At 43.4% G+C, this 22,843-nt stretch overlaps 1 protein-coding gene, 1 long non-coding RNA gene and 1 pseudogene across 2 annotated transcripts; 2 read left to right on the forward strand and 1 right to left on the reverse strand.

Annotated features, from left to right (window-relative positions):
* LOC138399495 (cytochrome P450 4F2-like) overlaps positions 1-22,843 on the forward strand; it is an 859,494-nt pseudogene that overhangs the window by 31,148 nt on the left and 805,503 nt on the right.
* On the reverse strand, positions 12,185-13,350 carry LOC138399373 (uncharacterized). Its single transcript, XR_011236160.1, has 4 exons — positions 13,311-13,350; positions 12,691-12,823; positions 12,351-12,462; positions 12,185-12,267 (listed from the first exon to the last, which is right to left on the reverse strand). It is a non-coding gene; the product is annotated as an uncharacterized lncRNA (long non-coding RNA).
* Positions 13,557-14,103, forward strand: LOC138399384 (endoplasmic reticulum transmembrane helix translocase-like). The gene is made up of 2 exons (XM_069493798.1): positions 13,557-13,693; positions 13,877-14,103. Exons 1-2 carry the CDS (start codon positions 13,598-13,600, stop codon positions 14,099-14,101), a joined length of 321 nt encoding a protein of 106 aa, XP_069349899.1. The 5' UTR covers positions 13,557-13,597; the 3' UTR covers positions 14,102-14,103.

Raw genomic sequence — 22,843 nt, forward strand, 5'->3', positions numbered from 1 at the left:
GAGATTTCCCTTGGGCTTAATCTATTACATACAAAGCAGAATCAATCAAAAACATGCATGGGCAATATATATAACCTGAACTTTTGTACCCTCATAATGAGCTGAAAAAAAATCATAGACCTAAATTCAACCATATCAATAATTGTATTAAATGCAAATGATCTGAACAAATTAATTAACAGAGCTTGTCAAATTGAATTTAAAAAGAAACAATTGTTCACACACACACACACACACACACACACACAAAAACATGCACTTTCCTCTAGGGGAAAAATAAAGAAAAACTATGAAGGTACATCTGCCCTTTGGTTGTAGGCTTACAGGAATTTTGTGATACTTGCAACATTAGAAAGGGAAATAATATATGTCAGGGTTCATGACGAAAGATTGCAGAGCAAACTTCCCGGGAAATGGAAGACAACTGACATGTATTGTATCATCACCAGATGAAAGTGAAGCTTTCACTATGATTGTAGTCACCAAAGCAATGACCATATTCAAAAATACATAAAATTTGAGGATGTAAAATAAATGTGGACAGTGTGGCTAGTGGAGATATAATAACATAAATGCCAAAATGAAGTGGTGTTCAGACCATCCCAGAAGAAATGAAAACATGTTACCAAATCTGATTATCAATGAACTGAGAGCTAACTGCTACTGAATCAAGGAAAGAGTGTATTTTCTGCCTGCCACCCGGTGTACACCACCAGATTTGCAGTTGTGTAAGCAGAACAGATGATACTGTAAAATGCAAGCAAATTGACTTTGGGGTCAAAATAAGCAAGGCTATTCAAAGGAGTCCAAATTCAATTAGTATTTTTTTTTAATGTAGAAGATAAATTCTGAATACACAGATATAAAAAATACATTTACATAGGTGAAACCATTTATGAGAATCTGTTGCTTCTTGTACTGTCACATTATTAACACAATATATATATGTGGAGAAATAAGTAAATTAAAAATGGAAACCATGTTTTGGTGTCAGGTGGGATACTAGAGTTATAAAGGTAAGTTTTCAATAGCAATTTGCATATGAATCTGTGCATCCATTTTCTGTTGCTGCACAACCAATTACCACAAACCTAGTCACTTAAAACAACATACAATCGCACGGTCTCTTTGAGTCAGTAATCCTGGAATGGCTCGGTCAGGTCCACTTCCCAGGCTCTCAGAAGGCTGCAGTGCAGGCAGAAGTTGGATTGTGTTCTCATCTGGAAGCTCTACTGGGGCGGAATCTGCTTCCACACTCTTTCAGGTCGTGGCAGAATTCGCTTTCCTGCCGCTGAGTGACTGAGGAAACCTGCTTCTCACTGACTTGGCCGTGGGCTTCCTCAGGTCCCAGAGACTGCACACAGCCCCCGCCATGTGGTGCTCTACATGGGAGTTCGCAGTGTGGCTGTTTGCTTTTTCAGGGCCAGCAGAAAAATCTCTCTGCAGTCTGCAAAAACAGTCTAACAATATAATATGCCATAACATAGCCATGGCAGTGAAATCTCATCGCTATTGCCATATTCTGTTGATTGGAAAGGAGTCACGGGTGCTGCCCCCACTCACTGGGAGGGGATCACTGGGGGACCCGACTCACTGGGACTCCCCTTAGAGCGTGTCGCCCATCGTAAGTGATCTTGCATGAGCACAAGCAGAGAAGGAATATGACAAAACTAAATGTCTTCTCAATAAGAGACCAAGAATATATGATTTGCCCCTAGGAAAGACTACTGAATTTTAAATTTTCATGTAATTTCATATTAATCACCTTAAAAGAAAATAGTAAATAATTATAGCTTTAAAATGCCCCTGAGTGTAAAATTTAGATTTTTAGGTATTCCTTCTAAAACTGATGGCAAAATAATTTGGATGCTGAACGTCAAAGTAATGCACCATTTTGCCAAGTTCTAAGGATTTTTGTGTTGGCCCAGATGCTGATTGATTCTCAGCTCATGTTTTCAGCTGCCTTGGTCCGTTTAGGAGGTTTGCCCTGCCGAGTGTCTCCGACAGTTACGAGTTCGCTCACAGACGGCAGGTTAAGGTGACACCTCTGCTCTCATTACCTCTTCAGAAGGATGTTTGTGGACTTAATCATAAGGAACAGATACTCCCCCTGAAATCTTTAAAGATGAAAACCCAGCTTAACCTCGTTTGTAACGTTTTTATTAACCAGATATGCAGTTTGCTGTAGCGTGAGAAGGTGTGAGGACGGAGTGTCATGCTGTGTACTTTCACCACACCTCAGAGTCACCTGGGGCCCTGATGAAAAACTGCGTCTTCCTTGACCCCACACAAAAGTCCTGAATGATGATTTCTAGGGAAAAAAGTCATAGAATGTGTAGTTTTACAAAGCTCTCTCTATGCAATTGGCGTGAGCAGCTAGGTTTGTCGATCACTAGCACAGGGTAAGTAATAATAACCCAGTTGAGAAGCCATCTGTCAGTGGATATGTAGCAGAAAATAACAATCTCAAGGGAGAAAAAAATGAAATAGATCATGTTTGCATATGGTTTAATCAAATACAGTCATATACATGGATAACAAGATTTTAATACCACAAACTTGAAACCATAGAAAACCATAGCAGCATTTTATTGATAACCTCCAACAAGTATGAAACTTTGTTATATATTTGTGTATTTTTTAGTATACATATATTTTTACCTGTTCATTAAATCATTTCAGAATAAAAGATGTTCTTCAAAGCCAGTCCATGAACACATCATGCAATGCTGAATAACCTGTATTATGCTAATTATAACCCAAAAAATTGTTAAAGAGAAGTCTTAGAAGTGTAGCCTTAAGGCTCTTCTCTTTTCTTTCATTGATTTATTTATTTTTCAATTCAATCAATTCACATATCTTTATTCATATTTTCACCAAATAAATTAAACTTACATGGAAAGGTTTAGACCGTGTCAGAGTGTAATGCTGTCCTCACAGTGCCACACGCATGCCATACTACAGCAGGCATGTAGACACGATGGGGAGCAAGGTAGGAAATGTCTCTGTCAGAAAACTTACATTCTTCAAAAAATAATAATAACCAAGAAGAACATTACATGACTGTAAGTGTTATGTGGAGAATGAGAGAAAAGTCTATGCTACGGCCAGTGACTGGGTAAATTCTTCAGATTGGGGGTTGGGGAGACTCTCTAAGTGGCTGACATTTTAACGAAATGCCAAGAAGTATAAAAGGACAGGAAGGAGGCAGCTGGGCAAGTATGAATTGTGACAGTGTACCAAGCCCAGAGAGGAGCTACCACGTGACTCGAAGCCACTGACCTTGGACTGTGCAGGGGCAGAGAGCTGTGTGGCTGGAGTCTCCAGGACGAGGTGAGAAGAGCACAACATAAACACACTCGGGCTGCACCGAGAAACCGAGCGGAGCAGAAGTAAACTCACAGTGCGAAGGGAAACTGCGGGAGGTTTGTAAGAGGCAATCGTGTGTTCAGGTTACAGCCTGAACATGATCGCTCTGACTGCTTGATGAACAATACAGAGGTCAGAATTGTACGGAAGGAGAACCGTCATGAAACCATTGCACGTGCCTGGTAGACATGAGGCTTCTACTGGGGAGGGGCCGGTGAGCAAGGAGGGCAGGGCGCCGATCTGGAACATGTTTTGGGGCTCAGGTGGCAGAAATGGATGATAGTTGGATGGGAGTAATGCACAAATAAAAGGAAAAAAATACAACTCTGTGTGCGTGTGTACAAAACCATCCTCAGACTATGCTTATAGTTTCTCAAGACGATTCCCTTGTTTTGATTTCATGTGTTGATATGTTTATTGAAATAAACATCTACTTTGTATATTGAAACTAGTGGTGTGCATGTTAGAATTTTATTAAGAAAGTGCAGGCTTTCCCTTTGTTTTCACCAAGTCACCTTCCAGTAATCCTCATGTAAGACTTTTAGCAAAAGTAAAGCTTCTTAAATATAGACCAAAGATAATTATCATATAAACATGTGTCTTTCATATTGTTATGTCTTTTCATTGATTTGACCAAACATATTGTTCAATGATGATAATGTGGGCATGACTATCTCACAATTAAGACTGAAATTTAGCTTTCGTCCCTCTAAAATGGAAAATACCATTATCTTAAGAATATATTTTTATGTGTGTATGTGTGTGCGCATTTTAAACTGGCAGGTACTTGGGGGAAAATGAAGAGACGAACCAGTAGTTTACTCAGCAGGGATCATTTATTTCTTTGAGTAATGAGGGCGTGTGGTCCAGAGTGTGGGTGGGAATTTTGCACACCAAACAATGCTAAGCTAGGACAGTTCTGTGGCATTATAGAGCCTGAGCTATGATGACACTTCACTAAAAGGTTACAGAAACATGTAAAGAGAGGAATGTAGCAGCCTTATATTAACCAAAATGTTCTGTGTTAAAATAAGTACTGGGCATTCCTAATGGGTATTTTAAGGGACTATTTTGCACAACTGCTTTTAGTTAAACCAGTTCTACTTCACTTGAAAGGTGAAGAAATTGTTGCTCTAGCAGCATTTCTTGTCCTTAACGTTATTTTTCAGCATATAGAAAAAGATATTTCAGAAATCGTCATACAAACTGGGATAGTTGGAAACATGCCCATGTTTAGATCCCATAACTGTAAACATTTTTATTATGCTTGTCATAAAAAGTAAACATCATAGTACCTACAAATAAGAATTGTGCTAACATGGAAAACACCTGTAAAATGACTTTAACCCATTCTAAGTTAATTTGTTTAAATGTTCTCAAATTTCATATCATGATAATCTAAAATTCACGTGCACATGTATATCACAAAGGGAAAAAGATAAAAAAGATAGATCTCCTTAAGATCCACAAGAAAGTATGTGTAGATCTCATGGGTATTGTTTAGGTGAACTGGCGTCTTTCTCTAGTACAAAGCATGCAAATTTATGGTCTAACAAAACAGGGTTTTGAGTTCTTGGCTCCTAGTGCTTCTTGTGCACACTAGGTATAAAAAGATATGGAAAAGTTATTAATAAAGTTTATTGGGGTCTGCATAGATGCTGAGGTAATTGGAAGGAAAAAATGCTACTTTGAAGAAAAACCCAAAGGTTGCTTCTAGAAGAAAATTCATTTTATTTTTATTTGACAAAGTTATAATTATATATATTTATGGGGTACAGTATGCAATGTAATGTTACAATGTATGTAGACATTGGGGAATGATTAAATCAAACTAATTAACACATCCATTACCTCACATACTTATCATTTTTGGAGGTGGTGAGAATGTTTAAAATCTACTCTCTTGGTAATTTCAACTATAGACTACACCATTATTAACTAAAGTCACAATGCTACAAAACAGATCTCCAGAACGTATTCTGCCTGTCTAACTGAATCTTTATATCCTTTGACCAACATCCCCCCACTCTCCCCTCCCCCAGCCCCTGGTAACCGCTGAGAGCTTTTCCCCACTTCCTGCATTCAGGAAGCTGCTGCAGTGTGCCGTTGTGTAGGTGCTCCGAGTTGCTGGGAATGACTGAGGCATTCCCACATTCCGAGCTTCCATAAGGCTTCTTGACACTGTGAGTTCTCATATGTTTAATGAGGAATGAAGAACAAAGTTTTCTTCACATTTTTTCCATATACGATAACATGTCCAGTGTGACCTCTAGCACATGATGAAGGACAACCAAAGACGGCCCCACAATCCTTACATTAATTAGGATTGTGTCCAGGTACGATTTTGTATAACTCTGAAGGGATGAAGTGTCCATGAAGGCACTGCATGCTGTCCCCGTGGGCTTCATGTCAGGAGGACTTCCTGTGAGCACAGTAGGATTTAGAACCTCGGTGAGGCTCGTCCTACATTGATTATCTACATGACTTTGCAAGTGACTCTCCTTGTTCTTGTAAGGAACTTCAATGCCAGCATTCCCAGGTTTTTCATAAGTGGAGGACCAGAAATCATTCCTGGTGATTTTTTTCTAGTTTCTGATTATTAATATTTTTCTCCATAAATACAGTCCTGAGGAACTCGGTCACTGGTTTTCAGCGGAGTCTCACAACCTATTGAGGCCAGGCTCCCGGGATTTCCGAGCACCATGTATCTGTAGGGGTTGCCTTGATTGGGTTCCAGCCAAACCCATTCCTCCTGGGAGCGTTCACAGCCACACCCTCCAAGACCGCAACACCCATAAACAAGGCTGATGTGGGCCGTCCTGGGCCACCCACAGGTAGCACCGAGGCTCAGTACAGGACGTGGAAGAGTGTGGACCGAGAGGAGACCTCTCCCTATAAAGTCTCCAGAAGGCAATTCAGCCCAAAGAGGTGCTTCTGGGATGGTTATCCTTAGTGAAGGGACATTTTCTGGAACGGACACCTGGAGGTCTCTGTAGGCATCAGCTGTTCAGCCCAAGATGCAACTTAAAGACAAGGGGCTAAAAGAGCTGGAGGCAGGAGAACCGAGATTTCGAAACGGACAGAGGAGGTGACGTTTGTCTGCTTTTGCTTCCTACCTACATTTAAGGGCGTGTGGATGTGGTATGACAGGGCCCAGACTGTCCCTTTTAACTTAGCCTTGAAAGAATATTCAGAGTTCTCCAAAACGTCTCAATCTCCTTTCCCCATTGGAGGATACGCCAGGATAAAGCAGCCCCTGCAGCAGGGCTCATCTCCTTGAGTATCCTGTCCTGTCTGGGTTGTTCCTCAATAAACTCGTGGTATTGTTAGCTCTCCAGTGCCTTCCAGAATTTTTATTTTTCATGCTTTGCCTATGTTTTTCCGTTGTCCTCAGTTTTTGGTTAATTGGAAATATCTAGTGTACCCTGACTAATTTTGAGTTGAACAATGAAGGAACAAATCAATAACTACTTGCTTATTGGAGAGCAGTTTTGTTGATTCAGTGTAATAACAATAATAATGAACACACTAGTTTCAGCCATAGGGGAATGTTTGCATATCTTTTAATTATATATTTATATTTTGCACATTAAACAGTTTTTAATGTCCTAATCATAGATGTCAGCCTTTCTCACTACTCTAATTATGTAGTAAGACACTTAATCTGTTCCTCCAGGGTTAGTTACACTTATTTTCATAGATTTTTGCTCACATTTCTAGTTCAGTCTTTTTTTGATAATATCTGCTTACTACCTTGAGAAGATTTGCCTTATTTCAATTATTTTTGTCCTTCATATATCTCAAAATATTTTTTTTCTGACTGTTAGCTAATGTCTCCTTAGATTGTTCATATAACTCTTACTCATGTCACAGATCAAACCAGGATAATAAGGCAAAGGAAACTTGAATTTGGATGATAGTATATCACACAGTTCTGAATTGTATAAAAGAACAGAGAACCTGAAAGAACCACAAACAAGCAAGTGGAATATATCAATAGCTTACACATTTTAAAGGGAAGTTTTGAAATCTCTTAATACAAATAGTGTTTACATGTTATCTTAGGTCCCCCGAGCAGAGTAATCACTGATGCTGAAAGAAGCTGACACTTACTCGGGTCACTTCTCTGCAGGACGACACATTGCAGAGCATTTGTCATCATTCCCTATTGCTCAGTTCAACAATGACAGCTTTAAGAAAAACCGTTTCTGATGTTACAGGGTTCTCTTAAATTGCTGCAAAGAAAGGCTTTTCTGTGACTGTGTTTTCATATAGCACGTGGTCTGGTAAGAATCAGAACTGAGAAGCAACCACGCTTTAATCACATGGTACCCAATTGTGGCCTTGAAGAAGTTTCTCTGTAAAATATTCATCACGTCATCTTGCCTCCACTGCCGTTACCTTAACACTACTAACGTGCTCGAAAGACCTCTCCTTCACGGAGTACATTCCCGCTTGCCTTCTTCCCCAAATACCGCATTCGTAACAGAACATCAATATTCCCAGACATGGTTTGGAAAAACACTATTTTACCTCAACACAGTTTTTTGTTCACCACTACATTTCTTGTGTTCTGCATGATGCCCGATTGGTAGCAGTGTATCAATAAAAGTTTTCTTAGTGAATAGTCTAATTCATTGTGATATTTTGTGCTTATACGTAGGTGTAGGTGTGAACATCTGAATACACAATATATCATATGTGCACACTTGCAATACATTGGTCTATGTAGTTCCAGCAATGTGAATAAAATCTATACATGTCAGAAAATAATGGAATTTCAAATAGGCATCAATCACAATATATAGTGAAAGAAAAACATATGAATGGATTTATGAATTCTATTGTTTGGGCATACAAGTTTCAGACAGTAACTAAGAAACCATCTAAGGAATATTAAAAATGTTTTTCACCTGAAATATAGTTCTGAAGTTAATTTCTTAAATAAAAAGTGATACATAATTTTATCTACATCTCTATCTACATCTACAATTTATCTATTTAGTCTAAGAAGCTAATAGCGAGTAACAATTATTGGAGAAATGAGACAATCTGAAAGATCTTAGGAGAAAATCTAAAGAATAAACAATTTTTCAAAGAACAATGTGCCAGCATAGAAACTATGTTTTTCATTAGTGCTTTCAATCGTTAAATAAATTTTGAGTTATGATATATAATAAAAAAGTGAAAATACTTTTTCATTAACATAACCTTTTTCCTCTATGACCAGAGAAAGAAAGTAGGTAAAAATAGAGGTCAGAAGGTGACACTGGGAAGTGGTTTAGGTCCTGCTCCCTTTTATCTGAGTACCTGAATATGCCAAGGATTTGGAGAATGAGTAAAGTGATACACGATGACGAGATAATCAAACCACCCTATTGTTCTTTTAAGAATATTGGAAGAAAACTCTGGAAACAACATCTGTCATTTGTTCCAGAATTGTTGAAAACAAATGACTGTGTAGATGTCTTTGAGTATATTTTATAAAATGTATTGAGATGAAGAGCTGTGTTCTACAATCTGAGAGAAATAATTATGGATTTTAGTGAAGTAAAGTGATGAATATAATGAAAATCAGCAGAATTCCATAACAGGGATGAAGTACAATCTTATTTTATTCCAATATAAATTTAAGTTTTAGATCTTTGTTTTTTGTTGTTGCTGTTAAAAATTTGGTTGGATGGGTAATTCTGTGTTTAGATGCATACGTTTTCCCTCAAACTGGGAAAGTAAACTTATTTTGCTTACAAAATTATGAAGTAGCAATGATATCTGAATGATTAGCAAGTATAATTTTATACATAAAATTATTTTTAAAGTTTTACAAGATTTTAAAATGTTATATTGTTAACAAATTAAGTTTCCTATGTGAGAAATTTCAATTATGCTATTTTAATTCAAATTTTTGAAAACTGAGTATCTAATCACAAAAATAATATCTTTGGGATACTAACAAAAGCATGTTTAAAAGAACCTAAAGGAGGGAGAAAGTAATTGAAAGCAAAGTATTCTAAGGTCCTAGCATCACTGAAATCATTAAGAATTTACATTAATTTTGGTTAATTCTTGGATATAATTTGTGATAAATCAGGAACACAGAACTGTTAGTTGAAAGCAGGATACAAAATACAAGTTAATTTAATGAATGACAGAATAAAGTATGCATATGTATGTTTATTTATATGTATATATACTATATACATTATGTATATTGGAATTATTTATAATGTTTTATATATGTTATATACAATACAATCAGAACATTAATAAATCAGTAAAATAATAAAATTGATAGTTATATCAAATATGCAAGCAGAGAACATTTAGAGTATTTCTATACAATATCAGAGATGTGGAAAAGTAATAGAGTTTTGGAAACATTATAATTTCAGTAAGTATTCAGTAGCATTTTAATGTATGATAAATATATTACAATGGATTTGATATTTTGCCATACCAGACCACTTAACATATGTCACAAAACCCTGAAGTATATTAAAGATAGAAAACATCTCCAAAAAAGAACGTGCTAACTTCTTTTCAGACTTAATCTACTGTGTGACAAACCCATGTGAAAATATGCATAGAAGTTATAGCATTGGCTTGTGTGCGGATACAGGGCCTTTTACGTGAGGTGTTATGAGAAGATCAAGAAGGAAAAAGGAAGAAAGAAAGAATGTGAAATTAGTAAAAGATTGATGGATGAATAGAATGTTTCCAGGTAGACAAAAGGGATTTTTGAGGCCAAGAGACCAAGATATTTAAGGCAAGGAAACAATATTTTGCATTTCAGAAACTACCAAGATTCTGGCGTAACTACAGTATCAAGTGCACTGAGCAAAGTAAAATAATACTACTACTACTAATAATAACAACAACAGCCAACATTGATCAAGGTTTTGGTATGTGCCAGGGACTTTTAGCCGTATATTCTACATGTAGTGTTAGATTTATTCTTTATAACAAACCTCTGATATATTATCCTTGTCTTAACCAAGAAATGAGTAATGAGTAAATGAGGTCAAGGTAACAATTTGGTATCATTTTAAACAAACATATTGTATTTGTTCAATATTCATTTAGTTGCAGCAGAGAAAAGTACATTATTAATAATAAACATTGTGCATTCATTCTTCATGTTCGAAATAAGAGCTCAGAAACACCTTTCCCTCAAGTGCTCCTCTTAGCTCAGCACCTTTGCGCGCGCCCCTTTCCTTACGGTCCGTGGTGTATTTCCCTTTGCTTGTATTTGCTTGCCGGTAAACATTTAATAACTGACTCTGGAAAAAATAGAAAAGAAAAGAAAGAAAGAAAACCCCCGATACCTCACGTCTGCTGACTTCTGTTGCGCAAATGCTACCACGGTTCAACTCCAACTACCAAGTGTGACGTCACCGCACACAGAGTTGGGGAGACGCGCGTACACGCTGCACCAGCACCGGGCCCCACAGCCCGGCCGCCACGTCTCTTCTCAGTTCTCGCTCTGAAGTGGGGTGCTCTTCCGGCCTGCGCTTCTTCACATTATGTATCTTTCTAACGGTATTTTCCACACTCCGCAATAACTTTATTACATGTGTCGATCTTCTGTCTTTCTCACTCTCTGCAAGAATGTGCACTACAAGGACCTTCCATTAACTGTCGCGCCCGCTCCCTCCTTATGGGGGGGCTTGGTCCCCAGCCCCAGGGACTTCTCCCCGTCCCCCAGGCCCTGTGGGGCGCATGCAAAGTATGCGGTGGGGGTCTCGATGCCTCGCTGATCCTGCCTAGTCCCCCACGCAAGACCCCTGGGGAGCCTGGCCCCGCGGTGGCCCCTAAGGAGGGGATGGCGGTCCCACGATGCGTACGCTATGCTGCTGCGCCCATGGGGCCCAGGTGTGCGGCTCAGACGGGGCGGTCTACGCCAGCGCCTGCTGCCTGCAGGAGGCCGCCTGCCGCAGTGCTGGGCACCTGGAGCCAGCGCCCCCCAGCCGCTGCACCCTCGGTGAGGACCCCACGTCCTCCCACCCGGCCTCGGCCCCTGCCGGCCCTGCATCCATCTCTTCGTCCATCACCTCCCCACGACGTGGGCTCCTGGTTCCTTTCTGCCTGTTTGTCCCTCTCCGCCCCCAGGGCCCCGACTCCCCCAGTCCCTGCCCTGGTCTCCCGCCCCTCTCCCACTGATCCCTGCCCCCGCCTTGTGACGCCTCTCACCTCCCATGTTTGCTGCTCTGGCCCACATATCTCCTCCCCTTCCTGGGTGCCGCTGGGCTGCCTGCAGTCCCGATCCCCTCCCCCACAGCGCCCTCCCAGACAGAGTCCCCTTCCTTCCAGAGCAGCCGCTGCCGCCGGCCTCTGCGGCCTACACCCACCACGATGACCCAGGCTCTCTGGACTTGGGGCACCCGCAGCAGGATGTGAAGCTGAGCGGAGCTGGCCTTGAGGTGGTGGACTCGGACCCCCAGCAGGAAGGAGGGTGGGAGCACAGGTGAGAGCTGGGCCTACCCCCAACCTCCCACCTGCCCAGGCCCCAGACAGGCAGCGGGAGCCACTCAAAGGGAGGGGTCAGCCTTGGAGTTTCTGGGGGGATCCGGTTTCCCTCCACCAGGCAGCCCTCCCCCAACACACACTGGGGAACAGCCCCGTGGGGGACAGGAGTCGCGAGCCTGAACCTTCCTGAGGGCTTCACCCCAGGACAGACCCATCCCAGGAGGGCCAGTGAGCCAGTGACCCACAGCTAGGCCCGAGCTGAGCTCCAGTGGCCTAAGGGCCACTCACCTCCACAGGGATGTCCACGAGGCCAAACTGGCTGTTGAAGTCGGGCGAGGAACCAAGGAACAGGCCCACGATAGCCAGGAGTGACACCACGAGGCTCCACACCAGGGGCTTGTTCTCAGGAAGGCTCTCCATGAAGGGCGGGCCCTGCGGGGATGGACAGCTGGCTGTGTGTGGTGGGTGAGGGGTGGGCAGGCGGGGCGTGCTGGGGGCGGGGAGCCAGGCCTCACCTTGTAGTTGATGGCAAAGGTGGCCATCTGCATAGCCATGGCCATGATGTACACGGTGCTGTTGACCAGGCTTGGCTCAAACTCCTTGTACAGGTCCACAAACTGCTCTTGCCTGCAGGGATGCGTGGGGGTCAGGGCTCCCTCTCCTGCTCACACACCCTCTATGGCTCCCTGCTGCCCTGGCACAGAGCCAGGCCCCTGCTTGGCTGACCACACTGGCCTGGCCTTGTGTCCCTCCCTGGCCCAGACGACCCACAGGCTCTCCTGTCAGTGTCTGGGCATTCATCCTCCTGCCATTCCTGACTGCAGGGGCATTACCTCTTCTGGGGGTGGCACTCACTTCTCAGGGCTCCGGGCCTGGGCCTCCCTGTACAGGTAGACAAGGCTCAGGAAGTGCCCCCAAAGATGACGTGGAGCCGGCAGTCAGCCTGGAGGTCCAGCACCCGGTCTGGGCTGAGGTCTTCGATTGGCTCCTGGGGAGGAAGGTGGTGACCCTGGATGGCCGGGGCCACTCTGCCTCCTTCTCCAGCCCTGGAGAGCTGGCCCTGAGGTTGCGATGAGCCAGCCTGACCTCATGGGGCTCCCTGCCCCACCCCGCGCATCCCACCCAGGTCCCAGGCCCCGCCCTCACCGGGGTGGCATCCCGTCTCCTCGGCCCTGCTCTTGCAGTTCCCACTCCCTGTGACCCCACCACACCCGCCTCTCCCAAGACTCACCCCCTTCTCTCAGTCCACCTTGCTCTGACACCCCCGGGCACCCACAGATACCCTGGCTGCCCTTGGCTTCTCTCACCTCCTTGCTTCCCACCACCTCCCAGCTCCTCCTGTCCACGGCACTCACCCGAGTCCACCCGCCTCCACCATCTACACCTGGGTGGGATCCTGGCCCAGCCACTGGCCTGCCCTCTCCGGGCCTGTTTCCTCCTGAGTAGCTTGAGGACCCCCACCTCCTGCCACCCACCTTCATCTGCGGCACCGACTCCCCCGTGAGCAAGGCCGGGTCCACGATGCAGCGGCCCCGCAGCAGCAGCAGACTGAGAAGCTTCCTCGGGCTCCTGCGGAGCAGAGGGCTGTGGGCGGGCAGCATGTCTGCCCCAGGTGAGGCCCGGATGAGGAGGAGCCTGAAGGCTTGCCTAGGTGCCCCACACCCACCCACGGCCCCTCGGTTTCCGGGGAGGCCTGCCGTGCCCCGAGCAGAGCTGTCAGGGTGGGGCCTCCACCCCCGAGAGGCCTTGCACCAGGAACAGGATGTGGGGTCTGGTCGCTTGCAGGGCCGAGATGGTGGTGCCCGACTTCTCGGAGCTTTCCAAGGAGAGAGCCACAGCCCCGTTCTTCGTGTTTCAGGTAAAGCGGCAGCTCTGGCCATTCTCGTTTCCTTCTCGGGGCTTTCACAACCGGGGCAAACCTGTCTGCCACTTCCAAACCCCCCAAACCTGTCCCTGTCCTCGTGCGTCAGAGCCTGTGGGCAGAAGAGGCTCGGGGGGACAGGACGGGTGGGGTGGGGACAGACAGGCTGATGTCCCACAGGTGTTCTGTGTGGGACTCTGGTGCCTGGACGAGTACTGGTACTACAGCGTCTTCACGCTGTCCATGCTGGTGGCGTTTGCGGCCTCCCTGGTGCAGCAGCAGATGCGGAACATGTCGGAGATCCGGAGGATGGGCAACAAGCCCCGCGTGATCCAGGTGCGCGTGGCGGGGAGAGTCCTGCCCAGTCTGGGGGTGGGCACAGCGCAGGCACGTCTTCCGCGGTGACATTGCCGCCCCTCACCGCCCAGGTCTACCGAAGCCGCAGGTGGAGGCCCATCGCCAGCGACGAGATTGTTCCCGGGGACATCGTCTCCATCGGTGAGGCCCAGTTGCACTCCATCCAGGTGGGAGCCCTGCCTCCGGGCCTCTGGCCAACCCTCCTGCCCTGCCCCGCAGGCCGCTTGTTGCTGTCATCTTCAGGGTCGCCCAGCGTCCCGGCCAGGCCCGCTCCTCCCCGCCGACGGAGCGGGCGTGGAGAGGCACCTGCCTGCGCCGAGGGCGGAGAAGGACGTCCCGGAACCCTCCTCGCGTGCTCCGCGGCTGCTGTCTCGGCCCGGCGGGCAGCGCGCGGGGGCCCCGGGGCAGCCAGCGGAGAGCCGGGCCATCCCGCGCCGCAGCCGCCACCTGCCGGCGACGCCAACGGCCCCAGAGACTTCCCCAGCCGCGGCGCGTGGGTCTTTGTGCGCACGCCGGCGACATCGCCTGCTGAGGTGCAGCGCGGGCGCTGACGGTTGACTTGGCCTTTACTGGTCTGACCCGCACGAAGGTGCGGAGCTTGCTCCTTGCGGGTGTCGGCCAGACCGGGTTGCCAGCCTTGGGCTACGGAGGCGGAGGAAACGCGAGGAGGAGCTGAGGTGTCCGCGGACCCGGAAGGCTCCACCGGAAAGAAGCTTTCGGCTGGAGCAGCAGGATGGGGTCCACCTCCTCTGTCCCTGCCCCTGCCCCTGCCCCTGCCCCTGCCCCTGCCCCTGTCCCTGCCCCTGCCCCTGCCCCTGCCCCTGCCCCTGCCCCTGTCCCTGCCCCTGCCCCTGTCCCTGTCCCTGCCCCTGCCCCTGCCCCTGCCCCTGCCCCTGCCCCTTCCAGGGCGACCCAACTTCCCCCGACTGAGACGTGTGACTTCGCATTCTTAACCCGAGGATATGACCATGACCTCCGGTTGAAAGAGATGGGGAAGTTCCACAGAGCTGCCTACCGGCACGAACTCCGGAAAGTGCAGAAGATCCTTTACTGCAACAGAGAGTTGCTGAATGAGACAGACACGAAGCACAGGTGATAGGAACCGTGAGCCCGGGGCTGGGGGCGGGCCGGGGGCGTGCGGGAGCCCGAGCCCTCCTGTCACCCAAGGGGCTCGGCTTTCTCCCCTCCGCGGGCTCCTGAGCACCTGGGATGAGGAAACCCTGGAGGGGTCCTGCTCCCAGGCGCCCTTTTTTTTTTTTTCTATTTTTTAAATTTCAGCTCATTATGGGGGTACAAAAGTTCAGGTTATATATATTGCCTATGCCTCCCCATCCCCCCGAGTCTGAGCTTCAAGCGTGTCCATTCCCTAGACAGTGCACATCGCACTCATCATGTAGATATGCACCCATCCCCTCCCCCCACCCCATCCCCCCAGAGTCAGAACTTCAAGCGTGTTCATTCCCATTCCCGAGGCAGTGTGCATCGCACTCATCAAGTAGGTATACACCCATCCCTTCCCCCCAGCCCCCACCTCTGTCCGATACCCAATTGGTGTTATTCCCAAATGTGCACTCAGGGAAGCCAGTTTGCTGGTGAGTATATGTGGTGCTTATTTTTCCATTCTTGGGATACTTCACTTAATAGAATGGGTTCCAGCTCTCTCCAGGAGAACCAAAGAGATGCCATATCACCATTATTTCTAATAGCTGAGTAATATTCCATAGTAGTCCCAAAACACATGTTGGCGTGGATGCAGAGAGACAGGAACACTCATACACTGCTGGTGGGACTGTAAACTAGTGCAGCCCCTGTGGAAAGCAATGTGGAGATACCTTAAACAGATTCAAGTAGACCTACCATTCGATCCAGCAATCCCATTATTGGGCATCTACCCAGAAGAACAAAAGTCATTCTATAAAAAAGACACCTGCACCCGAATGCTTATAGCAGCACAATTCACAATCGCAAAGATGTGGAAACAACCCAAATGCCCATCAATTCATGAATGCATTAGCAAAATGTGGTATAAGTCTTCAATACTAATATTTGTCATTGGGAATATCTGATTTACGTACGTTCTATAAGTCTAAGTACTGAACAAAATAAGCCATACCTATTCATTTGAATCCTGCATTTCCTTTGGTTTACAGTTCTTTGAAAATCAAATTAAGAATTAACTTTGTTTCAAAAATGCACTGCTGTTATTTCAGTCCTCTTTTTTCATAGTATGTTTACGGTGGAAAGTAAAAACTAAAATGTCTTTAAATGCTAATCATATGAAAAGAACTGCCAGAGACCTGTTCTATATACCAAAGTTCATTTAATGTAAGTCATCATGGACTGTGTGATGCCCCATTATCTTATGTATCAATAAGATAATTAAAATGCTGCCAATTATAGTTATAATAAATCATGAATTACAAGTGGCATTCCAATGTCAGAGGTGTTAAAATGTGAAAAAAATGAGTTTCTTAGAATCACTGAAATACGGCTGTATTTCTCATCTTTCAAACTTACCACAAGATAGGTATTGTATCATTTTTACTTAATCAGAATGTCATCATTATTAGGTAGTAGTCATGGTAATCGTTATAATATCTAACAATTATTGAGCTGTTATTTGTGCTGGGAACTCTTCAAAACACTTAGCATAGATTCTCACGTAAGCATCACAGTGGTATCCTGGGAGGTGTCCCCACTATTCTCATTTCCATTTTAGTAGTGAGGAAACTGAGGCACAGAAAAGCTAAGTCATAGCCAGTAAGTGACAGCTTAAAGGAGGATTCAAACCCAAGTTGAAATGAATCCAAAGGTCAATGTCTCTGTATTCCGATAGGCTGCTCTTTCATTAATGCAGTGAGTACTAAGAGCGAAGACATATTCTGCCTTCACAAGAAAATTAAAGATTTGTTTTGAAAATAGATGGACTACCATGAGATTTAATGTTTGCAATTACATAAATATGTTTTGAGATGGTGAACTACAATTTTCTAAAAAGTCCTCTCGCCTTCCTAGGACTGCTCTCCATTTGGCCTGTGCCAGCAGAGATGCACAGGTGGTAACTTTCCTACTGGACAAAGACTGTGACCTTAACCCCCGTGACGGCAAAAACAGGACACCTCTGATAAAGGTATATAGCTGCCAACTATTTCAGCATGAGATGGGTTTTCTTTAAGCCCATAGGATAAAAATGAATTTATCTCATTGAAATATAACTCATAAGTGAAACCTGTGAAATGTTTATATTGAATTCCTAGAATTTACAATCTATTTCTTGGTCTAACACTGACAGGCTGTACAATGCCAGGCACAGGAATGTGTCATTCTGCTCTTAGAACATGGTGCCGATCCCAATGTTGTGGATGACTACGGCAACACTGCTCTCCACTATGCTGCCTATAATGGGGATTTATCAATAGCAGCAAAACTATGTGCTCATGGTGCCACTCTGGAAACGACAAACAAGGTATTTATTTTCAAACTACTGGAAATGCTTTTGTTTTAACATTGACATAATGTAAGGGTCAATTTTCCATGTTTGGAAGTTCAAGCATTCCCTGAATGAAAATATTTTGAAATACCTTAATTGTCTAAGGTTTTACTTGAAATATTGATACTTTTAAAGAAGCATTAGAGGGTACAGCTTCTTTTATGCATTTAGGGTAAATATTTGTGCTAACACTAAAAGTAAAATTTTTTTTCAAATTCTTTTCCCACCAAGTTTTTGTTTGTTTGTTTTCTCATTAGTGTAAAACAACATGGCAAAGCAAATTGACCCTGGAAATGGGCTCTATCATAAAACTTGAACAAAAGAAATGCATTTCACAGAAATGGAAATCTTGCTGTTGAGAAGTTCGTAAAAAACTAGTTGCTATGAACATGGTTTACCTCTCAGTGGCAAGGCTAAAAAGGGAACAATGGACAGGGAAAAGGAGAGCTACCAGAAATATGCAGGCCAATTTGACAATTATGTAACTCAGGGAAAACACCAAGAAGAGGTTTTTTTATGTTTAGACCAGGAGCTCTTCAGCTGTGGGGATGATAATTCTCAGGTAGAGTGTTAGTGAGTGGTCAGCCTGCCAAGCCATCAATTGTAGGAAGACTCTGAGGAAAGCAGATTGGTGGTGAGTAGGTGGGAATGAAGTGGGCAAGAAGAGGAAAGAATAAATTTTTATTTTTATTTCAGCATATTATGGAGGTACAAAAGTTTAGGTTATGCATATTGCCCTTGTCCCCCAGCCCCCTCCCCCCCAGAATCAGAGCCTCAAGCGTGTCCATCCCCTAGATGGTGCCCATCACACTCATTCTGTATGTACACACCCATCCCCTCCCCCACCCACATCTGCCTGACAGCCCATCAATGTTATTCCTAAATGTGCTCTTAGGTGATGATCAGTGAAACCAATCTGATGGTGAGTCCACATGGTGCTTATTTTTCCATTCTTGGGATACTTCACTTAGTAGAATGGGTTCCAGCTCTATCCAGGAAAATACAAGAGGTGCTAGATCACCATTATTTCTTATAGCTGAATAGTACTCCATGGTATACATATACCACATTTTATTAATCCACTCATGTATTGATGGTCACTTGGGTTGTTTCCACATCTTCGCCATTGTGAACTGTGCTGCTATAAACATTCGGGTGCAGATGTCTTTGTTATAGAATGTATTTTGTTCTTTTGGGTAGATGCCCAATAATGGGATTGCTGGATCAAATGGTAGGTCTACTTGTATCTGTTTTAGGTATCTCCATATTGCTTTACACAGAGGTTGCGCTAGTTTGTAGTCCCACCAGCAATGTAGGAGTGTTCCTGTCTCTCCGCATCCATGCCAACATTTATTGTTTTGGGACTTTTTGATAAAGGCCATTCTCACTGGAGTTAAGTGATAGCTCCTTGCGGTTTTGATTTGCATTTCCCTGATGATTAGAGATGTTGAGTACTTTTTCATATGTTTCTTGGCCATTCTTGTGTCTTATTTTGAAAAATTTCTATTCATGTCCTTTGCCCACTTTTTGATAGGTTATCTTTATTTACAATATATAGCCTATATTTTATATTATTCCCTTAGTAATAGGGTTGAGTATTAGAATTCAGAAGGTGGCTTTTTAAAAACTCTTTTTTCTTAATATATACCATAAATAATCGTCTTCCTATTAGACTGCCTATAAGCCTTTTTTGGTTAATCAGGGTTATGGTTGGATTGGTTATGCAGATTGTAGATGACGTTATATGTTTCTTCTCAGCATCGTCCCTTAAAAATGCAAGTACTTTACTGCCTTTACTTATGCTAGAAATAATTCATATAGGCAGTAGCAGAACTTTTATTAAGAAACCATTATATTTCTATTTCTGATTCATATTTTGCCTAAAATAAAAATAGTTTTAAGTAACAACTAAAAGGGAAACCAGAATGAAAATGGATTAAAAAGGTAGATATGCATTAGGGTCCCAAGATTACCATTATCATTGAGAATAAAATTTCATACTGAGTTTTTTAACAGCTGAGATAAAAATCTGTGATCTTGTAATAGGAGAAATTCCATGGACCATTTAATAATAAGCAATCAAAGTTCATTTGAAACCTGTCTCTTTTAATTCAAAGCCCATTTCCTTAATGACCCACTTGAGCAGGAGTGGCAGACATTGGCATCTGGGATCTTGTCACCATTGGTAGAAGAGAGTCAAGTGAGTTGGCATCACCTGGAGAAATCCTCCACCTTTGTTGAAAGCTTTCAAACCTGTCTCTCTCAATCTCTAATTTCTCAAATGTTAATATTTGCCACAAAAGATGTATTGTCAAAGAGGGATTAGGCAAATTCAGAAGATTGTTTTCATACTGGACACACAGTGCACAATTTTGTAATATTTCTCACCAATAGATGATCATGCAAACTTTCTGTTGGGGAACATTACTTCTTGTAGGGCAGATATTCTTTGGAATATAGTTTAGGAAACACTGCTCTAGAGGTAATATTTAGATCATTAACTCAATAAAAATACTGCAAATGTTCACTACTATATCTTAGGGTCTGGGGGTGTAGAGACAATAGATCCTGCCCCTGCCCACAAGAAGCTCTTTTTAGATGAGAATCACTAAAATCATTACGATATACCATGATAAATGCTGTGACAGAAGCAAAGATTCTTGGGAGCAGTGAGTGTCTGAAGTGAGCTTTGGAGATGACCAGAGCTAACGCGGTGAGGCAGAGGCGGCGTGTTTCCAAGGGAAGGAGCAGCACATGGGAAAGCACAGGGCTGAGAAGGAAGGGGCTACTCTTTACTCACTTTCTGTATTATATGTACATTCTTAGGATCTTATATAAGGTGTTCACTTCAGGTGAGAAATACTTAATTTTGTCCATTACTAATTGTTTTTGCTGTATTACAGCTAAAAGACACACCACTTTTGATTGCTCTGAAACAAAAAAACATGAACGTGGCACAATTTTTAATAAAGGAAAAGGCAGATGTAAATACGGTTGATGCCCTGGACAGGTACAGTAATTAGTTCTTTTTTTAAAAAAAGTGAGTGTTTTTCTAGAATGGTAACAGTCACTCAAGTCGGAAATATTAAGCGAATAAGAAGATTACCTTATAATTATTGGGGTATAGTGAAAAATGTCAACAGAAATGTTCAGTTAGAAAATCAGTGATTTGGACTGGACAATGTAAAGAACAGTATACGGAAGGATTCATCTTCTTTTACAATATTGACTGATGTTTGTAATTTGATGTTTTTTATCATATTATCTTTTTTCAGTGATATGATCTTGTCTTAGCTAAAGGGGTTTCATGTTAGTTTTATGAAGTATGAACTTTAACTTTTAGATTGCTTTATGACTCAACATGAACTTCTTCACCCCGTCAGAGTATTTGTCTAACCCCTGCTTCTTACGTACTTTTCCTTTAAAAATGCTCTATTTCACATAGATAGGAGCTGAAATTCATTTTGTCTTTTGCAATACTCAATGAGTCTTTGCTTTAAGTTGCTTTCTTTGAAGCATATTGATGTTAAGTTATCCTTAAGTGACTATGAATTGCTATTACCAGATAGTGTGGATTCATCAGCTTTTTCCATTTGCATTTCTAGTGTATTTTGGTGTTTTTATTTTTAATTGGTATGGGCAGAGGGAAGAAAGACAGCTTTCATTGGATAAACTTTTCCTTGAATGAAGATGAGCCATAGGTGGGTGTTAAAGAGAAAAGAGATAGATTTAGACTCCCAGAAACCTGGGTTCAATTCCTGACTTCCCACTTGCTAGGTGTGGACCTTGGGGACATTATTGATCACCAAATATGTTTTCTGATATGAAAAGGCAGATCAAAAGATATCCACCAAGGGTTGCTGTGTGTGAGATTATGTGTGTGTGTGTACAGCATTTACTTCAGTGCCCAGCACATGCTTCTCATCATCGATACCTGAAAGTACTCTGAGTACAGTTCTTACTGTTATTACTAATATGGTTGATGTAAGGCTGTAGGTAGCTTTTACTTCTGTGACCCCTACCTGACTTTGAATTAAAATATATTCTGTTTAGACTAGGGAAGAATGGATAATTCTCCATTTAAATCTGGGCCTATTTTAGATAAGTGACCTCAGCATAGTTTCTTGCCCATCAAAGGACCATAAATTAGCAACTTGTACTATGCCATACCCCAGTGAGACGGGAGGTGTTCTTTTGTCCCTTTCTTTTAGCCTCAGTGGTAATTTACAAAAGTGAACCCTTGAGCACCCAGGATTCTTGTGTCTACAAGTACATGTAAATGGTTAATTGTACACAGACAGGCAAGATAGTGAATTGGTAAAGTATATCATATTATTTGTTTAAGTAACTTTATTGAAGTTCCTAAGGGTGGAGTTATCTCTCTGTTATTTTAGAACACCCCTCATGCTTGCCGTACAATGTGAATCATCCAGTACAGTCAGTCTTCTGCTCCAGCAAAGTGTTGATGTCTTTGCTAAAGATTACCAGGGATGGACTGCAGAAGATTATGCTGTTACTATTCAGCCTTTTACGTAAGTGTACCCATTCAAAGACTAGTTGATACTAAATTGGGGTATAAGATAATTATAGCTATTGCATCTTATACATCAGGGGAGATTTCATAGTTTGGTTCAGGTAGTGCTGGAATGGCCGCGAGGTAGTCCACTTCATGTGCCGGGAATCAAGCAAAAGGCTAGCCTAGTCAGAAGTAGCAAAGGGTGCAGGATTCTTTTCCTCAGGACATTTAAGACCTTTATCCTTAGGGATCTCAACATTGTCCATTTTATTCCAAGTATAACCCCTATGCATGGGATAAAAATAAGGTCACACCCTTGATACTTCTAATTCGTTATTTGGGTCTTGAAATGTCCAGTTTAGCAGAAACTCTTGTACCATACCCTGGGGGCTATCTCCTAGACCAGCAGTCCCCAACCTTTTGGGCATCAGGGATCAGTTTCATGGAAGACAATTTTTGCATGGATTGGGTGGGATGATTTTGGGATAATTCAAGTGCATTACATTTATTGTGCACTTTATTTCAGAATTATTATTGCATTGTAACATATAATGAAATATTTTTACAACTGACCATAATGCAGAATCAGTGGGAGCCCTGAGCTTGTGTTCCTGCAACTAGATGGTCTCATCTGGGGCTGATGGGCGACAGTGACTGATCTGACAGGAGGTGGAGCTCAGGAGGTGATGTGAGTGATGGGGAGTGGCTGCAAATAGAGACGAAGGCCCTCACCTCCTGCTGTGCAGCCCAGTTCCCAACAGGCCACGGACCAGCAGCAGCCTGC

This window comes from Eulemur rufifrons, chromosome 2 (genome assembly GCF_041146395.1).
Source record: "Eulemur rufifrons isolate Redbay chromosome 2, OSU_ERuf_1, whole genome shotgun sequence".
Classification (NCBI taxonomy): Eukaryota; Metazoa; Chordata; class Mammalia; order Primates; family Lemuridae; genus Eulemur; species Eulemur rufifrons.